Source organism: Staurois parvus, unplaced genomic scaffold (assembly GCF_062004578.1).
Source record: "Staurois parvus isolate SC_StPar_1 unplaced genomic scaffold, SC_StPar_1.0 ptg000151l, whole genome shotgun sequence".
In the NCBI taxonomy this organism is placed as follows: domain Eukaryota; kingdom Metazoa; phylum Chordata; class Amphibia; order Anura; family Ranidae; genus Staurois; species Staurois parvus.
In genome coordinates this window covers 10,102,847-10,114,228 of record NW_028317947.1, presented here as the reverse complement: position 1 = coordinate 10,114,228, position 11,382 = coordinate 10,102,847, and the positions used below count along the sequence as shown (strand labels likewise).

Here is an 11,382-nt window from a genome sequence, read left to right as displayed (position 1 = left end):
TAAACCCAGTTCAGTTTAGAGCATCTCGAATAAACCGCCAAGAGTTGGGTCAGTTTGATAACTCTGCAGTTATCAAAAAAAAAAACTATCATGGCAAGTAGTTAAGGGAGTTAGGTGTTAATTGATGAGTGTGGTGGGGTTTAGTTTAGCCTGGATAAGAGCTTTAAAGGCTAAGCACCTCCACTGACCATGTTAAATGGAAAACCAGCAGTTCAGAATTACAAATCTTCTGGCAAGTAAAACAGTTCAGAAAAATGTTTTAACTCTGTTTAGCTATTGTGCTGGCAGTAAATGTACACACATTTTGGGGAATGTGAGACATTGCCCAAACCAGAGAGTATGGGTAAAGTTGAATTATTTTAAAATGTACCTCCAGTCAGATTTTTATTCTCTTGTAGTTTTGGACATTGTGGTTACATTCAATAACTAATGCCTCAAGAGCAGTTTTATTGCTGTCCATGTCTCTTTCCCTTACATTTTCTGATGTTCAGTCCCTTCCACACTATTCAAAACAGCTTGAGTTACACTAAAAGTTGAAAAATCCTTTCCAAACCATATATTTTATTAGTATGTTAAAATCTACACTCTAAAGTGTTTTTTTTAAAGTGGAGTTCAACAATATTGCATTAAAGTGGTTACAAAGCATTTAGGTATTTTACCTAAATGCATTCTGTGCATTAAGGCGAAAAACCATCTGTGACCTGGATCCCCCCACCACCCCCATAAATACTTAACTGAGCCCAATCTTGATCCAACACTGCCTGCCATCTGTGGCTCTCTCTCCTCTCTTCTCACAGGACAGAGAGAGGCAACAACAGGAGTCGTTGGCTCCTGCTGCTGTCAATCAAATCGTGTGATGAGGGAGGGACCAAGACACGCTGTCTGTGTCTATAGACATAGGTAGAACGGCTCGGGATCGAGCCCACACAAGTGCCCCCATAGTAAGCGGCTTGCTTTTGGGGCACTTGCTGAAGAGGAGGACCAAGGAGCTCTAGTGGGGGAACCAAAAGATGGGGTTCAAGGCTGCTCTGTGCAAAAAACATTGCACAGAGCAGGCAAGTATAGCGTGTTTATGATTTTTAAAAATTAGGCTTTAGAATCACTTGAAAAACTAATGAATGTCAGACTGGCAGCAGCAGACCTGTAACTGCATTCACTCACACTCATAATTCCATGACTGTACAGCCTGAATACTATAAAATTCTAAAGCGGATAAAGGAAATTGCCAATTATAACATAGATAAAATATGTTTTTTAGTATCAATATAAAAATTTTGGTTTGTTGAGAAGTCTCTTAAATAATAAACCAAGTGTACATTACAGAGGAGCGACTGTTGGCCCCATCAAGTGCTTTACCACCTTACCAGAACTGTTACCTATACTTTTCTGTAGTTTTATAGCATGATGACTTTTTATTGCTTTAAGGTTATTCTAAGTTAGGAACCATGCACTGTATGAGAAAGAATGTGGTTTGCTCCAATGCCAACAGGTTTAATTTCTCTTTTGTCAGAAGACAGATATGTTAATACGGTGTTCCTCCTGTACGATAATAAAAATATATAGTAAAAACATTAAATAAACTCCTAAATTATAGCAATAAACCTCACACTTAACTCCACCTGTCTGTGTTTTGAAATGTGATCCATTCTCAAACTACTACCCAATTTTAAAGAAATAGTCTTGAAGTTAGTTATTAACCATTATAAATAAGTACATAGAGATTCGAGGCTGGTAACATTGTAACATTCAAACGTTTATGGAATTTTGCCACGCAACACCCACTTGGGTATAAAATGTAGCAAAGCCATTGCAGTGCTCATGAGTGCTTTGACAATCATCTCTTCTCTAAGTCTACATATCTCTCTTGAAGAAAATGTCTTACAGAACTCCAGTTCACCAGGAAAGCCATGGGAGCTCAGCATCAAGCAGGTCTTTCAGAAATAGTGAAGTCTGTGAGGATAGAGGTGATCAGCATACATCTTCTGGTGTCCACAATGATGAGCGCACTACTGGTTCTAGAGGTAATACTCAAAGACAACCAAGTGCTAGAAACACTTCTGGTGGACACTATGGTGAGGAACATGCTTATAGTAGTTCAGGTCAGAACCAAAGCGAAACATCTAATACCATGTACAGAAAAGACTACAGAAAAACCTTAGTCTCTGTGGATGATTCAGGAAATGACTCATTTGGAATTCAGAAAGGTAGTTCTAGTAGTGTCTCTGGTGGTGGTTATTCTGGTGTTCAGTCAAGTGGTGGTTCTAGTGTAGGCTATGATAGCAGTTCCAGAGGACATGGTGGCATTTCTGGTAGCTCTGGTGGATATACAGCTGGGTCAGGTGGAGGTCATAGTGGAGACTATGACAGTGGTTCTAGGAGACATGATGCTTTGTCCAGGGGTGGACAAAGTGGAAGCAAGAGTGTCAGCTCTGTTGGATACACAGGTGGCTCTAGTGGAGGCCATGACAGTGGTTCCAGGGGATATGCTGTTACTTCTAGGGTTGTACAAGCTGGAGACCATAGTGGCAGCTCTGGTGGATATACAACTGGGTCTTCCAGTGGGGGGCAAAGTGGAGGAAGCTCTAGGGGACATAATGGCAGTTCTAGAACTGTCCAAAGTGGAGACCATGCTGGTAGCTCTAGGGGATCCACTGGTTTAGGGGGTGGTCATTCTAGTGGGCAGAATGGAGGCCATAGTGGTGGTTTTAGCAGCAGGTCAACTGGTGGCTTTTCTAGCAGAAGTGCAGCTAACCATCATAGCTTTGGTGGTCTCTGTGGAGGAAATTCTGGGCAAAGAGGAGGCTTTAGCAATTGTTCCCTTGGAGAAGTTAGTCTTCATCAAGCTGGAGGAAAGGAAACCATGCAGAATCTCAACTCTCGCTTGGCCACCTATATGGACAGAGTGCGTGCTCTTGAAGACTCTAATGCAGCACTTGAAGTTCAGATAAGAAACTGGTATGAAACCAATAAGCTTCCAAAAGTTGATTACACCAAATATTACAAGACCATTGAAGAACTTAAAGATAAGGTAAGCCTTCCAGCATATACCATAAGCTCATACCTAACAAATTTGTATAGAAAAAACATATTTCTTTTGAGCAAACCCTTTTATCATCAAACAGGAATACAATTCTTCAGGGCTGCTAAATGTGCAATGCCAAACAAAGCTGTATATTAGTGGTGGAGATATGAATCATAATGAAAAAAGCATGAGACTTAAATGTAGATTGTGAAATTTCAAATAGTTATAAATATATACTTATGCAGAGCCACAATTGCTTTGCAGAACAGTTTTGGGCACCTCCCAGGTGTAAAAGCACAGTAATGTAGTAAGAGTAATGATATACCAACAGTCAATAAGCAATAATGCTAAGACCTGTCACTTCTTAAGGGAGTAAGTCATGCAGCATTTGATGTGTTGTGGGATAGTGCCAGTATATTAAATGAAAACTGAACAACTTCTTTGTACTTATTGCAATGGCTTTCAATGTCAAACAGAGGGATGGGTTAGGACCCTATTCTGCCTTTGTCTATATTTGCTCCCAGTGTCAAAGCCCCTACAGAGGCTGGGCCTCAGAGTCACTGTGCCTCCCATTTGCAAAAATGTTGCACACAGCTATTTAGTCCAGATTCATTATTTGAAATCCAGGTGCCTTGACATGTTAAATTCATTTTACTTTGTTGCATTCATACAGATGTATACTTCTACTGTGGATAATAATCATCTCACCGTGCAAAATGACAATGCTCGACTGGCTGCAGATGATTTCAAAGTGAAGTAAGTGAAAAAAGTCTACAATACCAGAATTTCCTGTGAAAAATAATGTAATCTAAAACAAATCTCTCTCAGTTTATAACTAAATGTTGTTCCAGTACACATAAACCCTAAATCTAACAAAAAAATATTTTTCTAACAAAACTGTATACAATAAGGCATATTGGCAAATGGACAGAAAAATATTTAACACTATTAACACCTTCACAAAAATCTTCATGGTGCATAACCTCTCTCAAATGTCATTAAATTGGCAATAGAACAAAACAAATAAATAAGGCAAAGCCAGCCAAAACTAATTTCCTAGGTACACACACAGTACCACTTTGCGGCAACAAATGGGAACAGCAGCTTTCAGGATACAGTAAAGTTGGAAAGGTTTGGAAAATATGTACTATATTGACCTCTGCATCAAAGTGGATCTAAGCTGAATACTTTTATAGTATAGGTGAAAGCTTTCTTTAGTTCATTCTCTATATATTCTTAAGGAGAATTATTTGGAGGCAAGTTATGAAGTTTGGGGAAAACTTCCTGCAAGGAATGCGAACTGCACAAAAAACATGGCGAGGATCAAACCCTGCCACACTCTGCCAAGAGGAAAAAAGTACTGTTCACTGCAAATGTTTGTGTATTTTCTTGCCTGTTTTGTTTGTTAATGGGTTTTAGCCTAGGGCAATACTGAGAGAAGTTATACTTATTGACTATACTATTACGCAAATGCATATTTCCAGGCAGGGCTAACTTTGCAATTTAGATTGTTGTCATGGTCAGCAGTGACCACTACTAAAGCAATATTGCAGGCAAAATATTTTCTCATCAGCCATAAGAATGATTGTTTGTGCTTCCAGGTACGAAAGTGAACGCTGCCTTTTCCAAAATGTGGATAGTGATACCTCCGGATTACGTAAAGTTCTGGATGACTTGACCTTGGATAAGTCCAGTCTTGAATCCCAGTTTGAGAGCCTAACAGAAGAACTTGCATACCGCAAGAAAAATCACGAAGACGTAAGAAATGCATTAGTTCTATACATATGCTGATAGACAGATTTTGGTAATAAAGGCTAACCTGTAGCATAATTAGCTGTACTATTGCCACAGGTACATGAGCTTCATTTCTTTCTTCTAGTCCTGATCTGCCAAAGCTTTATGTTAATATAGTCTAATGGTTTTTAATATTAAAGCTTAGAGAGTACTCATGGACAATAACAAAAGTCATATTTATACCCTTGAAAATGTGTTTGTTGTGGACATAAGTTATTAATTGACTAACATATTGATTTCTAGGAGATGAAAGCCTTGCAAGGTGTCTCCAGTGATGTGACAGTCCAGATGGATGCTGCTCCAGGTATCAACATGCTTAAAATCTTGAATGACACCAGGTCTCAGTATGAAGAGCTGGCAGAAGCAAATCGCAAAAAGACCGAGGACGAATACCATCAAAAGGTGACTTAACTGACAATATGTAATTCCTTAAACGAAGGCATGAATTATCTTTACAGAAAAAAAAAAATCATATTGTTGGGGTAATCACCTTCCCAATTTTTTGGAAGAGATTTTCCATCTGTTTCTAATGAAATGCTTGTGTGTCTTCAATTTCCTGATGTGTATTTTAACTGCAAAATTCTGTACATTCTTTTTTTAGGTCAACGAGCTGAACAGCGAAATATCTGATAGCAATGAACAAATGGAATCATACAAGAATCAAGTTATGGAACTGAGACGCACTATGCAGAAGTTGGAGATAGAACTCCAGACACAGTCTGCCACGGTACAGTATCAGCCCCTATGCTGTATACATTTAGCACCCCTGACAAATTTTTATACTTCTAATTGTTACTTAAGATTCTTTTTGGATTTGGATTATAACCTGGGTGTGTCGGTGATAGGCTGAGATGGTATTTCTCTAAAGCACAAAGTCACAATTGTTCCCTCAAATAGAAATCTTCCTTGGAGAATGCACTGGCAGAGACGGAGGGTCGATACTATGATGAGCTGACCGAAATTCAAGAAAAGGTTATGATTCTGGAGGATCAGCTGTGTGAGCTCCGATATGACCTGGAAACTCAGTCACGAGAGTACAAGCTTCTGCTGGACATTAGAAGCAAGTTGGAGAATGAGATAAACATGTACCGCAAGCTTCTAGAAGAAGAAGGGTAGGTGTATTAAAATGATTTTTTGGTTTGTTTTTACAAAGAAGCTTACAATTTACTTGTCAAAATTTCCTGGACTCCCACAATGCCATTCAGAAAGATGTACAGGCAACATTTTGGAGGATTAAGAAGTGATGATTGGTATTCCCACCATGCCTGCTTAGCAGTAGTCACTTTTGTGATTGAGATGGTTTTATTTAAGCTATATAGTATTATTTTTAAATATTTGAATTGCTTTTAAACAACATGCACATCCCCATTTCAGCAATGTAACTTTAATATATTTTTGTGCAGAGGTTCAGAACACGGTAATGGTTATGGCAGTGGTACCGGTAATAGTAATAGCCATGGCAATGACAAGAATAATTATCCATCAAGACGAGGAGGAAGGCCAGCTTCATCTTCAGCCACAGGTAACTACAGAAAAATGTAGCATAATCATTTTTTTTTTAACTTCACTAATGTATAGATGGAAATCATATCAAGGCCCTGCACCTCCATGTACTTGGTGGCACTACACATCCATTGCACCCATAGTGTATTGATCTTCATATTAGCAGCTCTGTTGGCTGCCATCTCTAGCATGTGCCACCACCAATCACTTCAGTATGAGCCAAGCCGCTAGTCATAGTTATTTCACAGAGACAAAAATCAATGGGTTTTGTTGGCAAATGTAACAGACCATCTGGATCAGTAAACCCTTCCTGTTTCAGCATTGAAAAGTACTTGGCACACTGCAGCAACATTTACTAAGTTCCATCTTTTGTGACTTATGAGTATAAGTAGTTAAAGGGTCAGTCCAACCAAGTTTTTTTTTGGATGGTTGCTGACAGATTGAGTCACTCTGTTTTAATATATTTATTGAGGACTCTGATGGAAAGTGTTCCCCTATGATCCCACTTCTGCCAACATACTGTGACTACGTGAACCTAATGGATGTGTATAGGGGTGCTGATTTTAAAAAGTAACTGACCTCGATTCTGTTGCATACCTTGTCCTGTGTTTCAGGCCTCTGCACTGACAGCCTGTAGTCCTCCACCAAAATTTTGTATGTGGCAATCCCGGCACCAGCACACTCTAATCTAATGGTATTGGGTAACTGACCTTTATCCCATTGGATCAGCACTTTAAAGTAGTCAGGCCATGAATGCTGATCTTTCCTTTCCATGGGTTTCTGTATGCCTCTAATCCTTCAGATCAGACACTAATAAGTAATTAAGCTTTACCATTTTCTCTTTTCTAGTCCCAGACCATAACAGAAGGCGGGTAGTAACTGCAATTACTGAAGAGAGAATGGACGGCAGAATTGTCTCAACCAGAGTGAACGAGATCCATCAGCAGAAATAAATCTGAAAGATCCAGTAGCTATCTTACTTTTGGAACAAATGGCTTAAAATATTAACAACTGTTAGCAATTAGAAAACTTTAAAGAAGTCACAGAGAACTACACACTGGTGGAAATATTGTGTACTCCAAAGAGATAGCTTTCTAATGGGATGTTAGGAATGGCATAGAAGGGATGATCTACCAATACCTGGCAGTAAAAGAGGCACTACAAAGGAAATATCTTAATTGCCAAAAATATGTTATGGAACCATTTGTTTGCCTATCCATCAAAAAAAAATTAAATTTGTCAAAATGTGTAGAGTCGCTTAATCCCTCTATCCATTATCACTAACAATCACTAGTTATATGTGTGCTCTTGAAAATTCTAACCTTTCTCCCTATTGCATTTGTGAAATGATGCTTCTCTATCTGTCACCATTTGCTCTGCGAAAGATGTATATGGCCAGAGAAACTGTATTTTCTTCTTCTCATTTAATAAATGCTGCTATGTGCAATAATATATATTTGACTTTGGTGTGTAATTTTGTTTATGTATGTAGACAATACCATTACCACAATACCACATACCAGTGTGGATGTACAGATAAAGTACCTATGTATAATTACATGTGTAGACAGGGATCCTATGTTTGTGTGCGTCTCTAAAGCAGGGTTTCCAAACTTTCTATGCAAAGGGCCAGTTTGCTATCCTTCAGACTTTAGGGGCTCAGATTGTGGAAAGTAGGAGTAAAAAAGGCCCCAACATCAGTGTGGTAGTAGACAGTGGGAGTAAATAAATTACACAACATCTGTGGTCAATAGAATGAGGAATAATGCCCAAATATTTGTGGGATAATAGTGCCCCTTCGTTGGTCTTAGTGGAAGAAAGAGAGCTCAATATTTATATCTGTAGGGGGAATAGTGTCTCATCATTGGAACGAATAATGACCCAAGGGCTAGATAAAGTCAAGCAATAGGATGCATCCGACCTGCAGGCCACAGATTGTAGACTGCTGCTCTAGATGGTGTACCTGTCTACCTTCCCAGCAAAAATGGGGGCAGATTAACTAGAACACATTTTTGAAGATGTTTGTTGGGAGGTCATCCCCTAGGGGCAAGCTGTATAGCCACAAGCCATTATAGTAGCACTCCACACTTCAGTTCCTAGGGCATTAACCTCTTCATGCTCAGAGCCAACAGACACTGCTCAGAACCAACAGACACTGTAGATCTGACCTCTCACTCATTATATTCCCCAGCGTTACAATGAAGAACATGTCCCACTCTTCACTGGCCTCTCATGTCTTCTCCTGACACCATACCCTTGATTCATTAGTATTGGTCTGCATCTGAAATTCACCCTTGTGGCACATACCATCTGAAACCATCGTACTTCTACTGATGCAAGGCCTTGCTGTCGTGACTCTCACAGGCCAGGTCCCTGGGCTAACTCTGTGCCACAGATGGCTCCAATATGGAGATGGAATCACAAAGTGAGGGATATAAAGTACCCCTGTCCCCTCACCAACAAGACCCCCATCACAGTCACCAGCTTCCACTTCTAACTGTTTCTTGTAAATGCATCCCATCCATGAAGGTTGGATGTGTGATTCACCTTATGTACTTAACCCAAGGGCTAACCTGGTACAAATGTTCTGCAGCAACTCAAGGCTGCTTAACCTGGAGGGTTGGGTGGCTTTAAAGTAGTTCTAAAGCCTTAAGGGTTTTTTTAACCTTAAATGCATCCTCTACTTCTGTGACCAGGATCCCCCTGCCCCCACCTTAAATTCTTACCTAAGCCCCATCTTGATCCAGGGCTGTGCCCAAAAGTAGCATCTCTTTCTGCTCTCTCTGCTGTCTCCCTCCTCACAGGGAAAATTGATAGCAGCAGGAGCCATTTACTCTTGCTGCTGTCAATTAAAATCTGTGACTAGGGAGCTGTGGGTGGGGCCAAGCCCCGCTGTATGTCTATGGATGCAGGCAGTGCGGCTTGGAATCTAATGAAGGAGAACTAAACCACTCCAGGTGAGTTAGTGGAAGACAAGCCCCTCTAACCATAAACAGGTGCTGGTCCGTTTCGTGACCTTCAGTAACATGTGAAAACACAAAAGGTTGACGTACTCCATAGATGTGACAGATAAAACTTCCATTTATTGATGCATCATGCAAAATTAAAAAATACTCCAAACCAAGACAGGGAAAAGTAGACACATTTCACACAAAAAACATGTGCTTAGTCATTACTCAAGTAACCTAAAAAAGGTTTACAATCACTTTAACAATCACAGAAAATGTTCTTATGATATATCATAGTTCTTCTCTTTAACAATTCCACCCGGTATGAGATATAGATAACTTCTTTACTTAAATAAGTCATCTTTAATTGCAGATTTTAAATGTTAACATAGCACATCACATCATTCTTCAATTCATCTTCCCATACATGTACTTTGATCGACATACTGTACAATTGGCTGTGCAACATTACCAGGTAGAATAGATATTCTGCTGAATCAATACACTTTCCATAGAAGTTGTACATAGAGAATTTAGTGCGGCCCATACCTGAGTTAGAAATGTCCATAGCAAAAAAGTCCATGAAACACAGAATCCTTGAAGAAGGACCAAATGGAGGAATGGCAGCAAAAGTGAAAAGGAACTACAGTACTGTACCAAAGGTTTAGGCAGTTATGAAAAAATCTGTAAATGAAGAAAACTTTCAGAAATAGAAATATTCATAGTTTATTTTTATCATTTAACAAAATGGAAAGTAAATTAACAAAAAAGAGATCTAAATCAAATCAATATTTGGTGTGACCACTCTTAGTCTTCAAAACAGCACCAATCCTCCTAGCTACACTTGCACACAGTTTTTGAGGGAACTCAGCGATAGGTTGTTTCAAACATCCTGGAGAACTAACCTCAGATCTTCTGTGGATGTAGGCTGCCTCAGGTCTTTCTTTACCTTCATGTAATCCCAGACTTGATGATGTTGAGATCAGGGCTCTGTGGGGACCAAACCATCACTTCCAGGACTCCTTCTTTACACTGGAGATAGTTCCTAATAACGTTGGCTGTATGTTTGAGGTTGTTGTTCTCCTGAAAAATAACTTTGGGGCCAAATACACTCCTCCCTGATGGTATCGCATGATATCTGCCCATATTTCTCAGCATTGAGGACACCTTTGATCCTTACCAAAACTCCAACTTCGTTTGCAAAAATGCAGCCCAAACTTGCAAGGAGCCCCCACCATGCTTCACTGTTCCCTGCAGACACTTATTATTGTACCACTTTCCAGCCTTTTGGCGAACAACCTCCTGCTACAGCCAAACAGTATTTCATATTTTGAGTCATCAGTCCAGAGCACCTGCTGCCATTATTCTGTACCCCAGTTCCTATGTTTTCATGAATAGTTGAGTTGCTTAGCCTTGGTTTCACATTGGAAGTATGGCTTTTTGGCTGCAATTCTTCCATGAAGACCACTTCTCCAGACAGTAGATGGGTGTACCTGGCTTCCACTGCTTTCTGCCAGTTCTGTGCTGATGGCACCATTGGACATCTTTCAATCTTGAAGGGAAGTACGTATTTTGTGTCTTATCTGCTGCATTAAGTTTCTTTGGCCGACCACTGCGTCTATGGTCATCAACATTGCCTGTTTCTTTGTGCTTCTTCAAAAAAGCTTAGTGAATTGAATTGATGCTGATTTGAAGCCAAAGGGTAGTAACACGAAATAATGATTTGATTTAAATTTTTCTTATGTTCACTCACTTTGCATTTTGTAAATTGATTAAAAAAAACAATAAAAAAATATATTTTGAAAGTATTCTTACACTTGCCCTCCAGAGGATTTACCCCCCTTCCTGACCAGGCCATTTTTTGCGATACCGCACTGCATTACTTTAACTGACAATTGCGCGATCATGCAACACTGCACCCAAATGAAACTTATGCCCTTTTTTCCCATAAATAGAGCTTTCTTTCGGTGGTATTTGATTGCTCTGTGTTTGTTATTTTTTGCGCTATAAAAAAAAAATACCAACAAATTTGAAAAAAAAAACAATATTTATGACTTTTGCTATTAAACATGTCCAGTAAAAAAAATTTAAAAAATGTGTAATACATTTAGGCCA

General features: G+C 39.4%; 1 protein-coding gene across 1 annotated transcript; it reads left to right on the top strand.

Moving 5' to 3' along the window:
• Nucleotides 1-1,869: 1,869 nt before the first annotated feature.
• LOC149464442 (keratin, type I cytoskeletal 12-like) lies at nucleotides 1,870-7,773 on the top strand. Its single transcript, XM_089674723.1, has 8 exons — nucleotides 1,870-3,028; nucleotides 3,696-3,778; nucleotides 4,624-4,780; nucleotides 5,060-5,218; nucleotides 5,418-5,543; nucleotides 5,714-5,928; nucleotides 6,220-6,338; nucleotides 7,169-7,773. The coding sequence occupies exons 1-8, from the start codon at nucleotides 1,874-1,876 to the stop codon at nucleotides 7,270-7,272; spliced, it is 2,118 nt and encodes a 705-aa protein (XP_089530849.1). The 5' UTR covers nucleotides 1,870-1,873; the 3' UTR covers nucleotides 7,273-7,773.
• The last annotated feature ends 3,609 nt before the right edge of the window (nucleotides 7,774-11,382 follow it).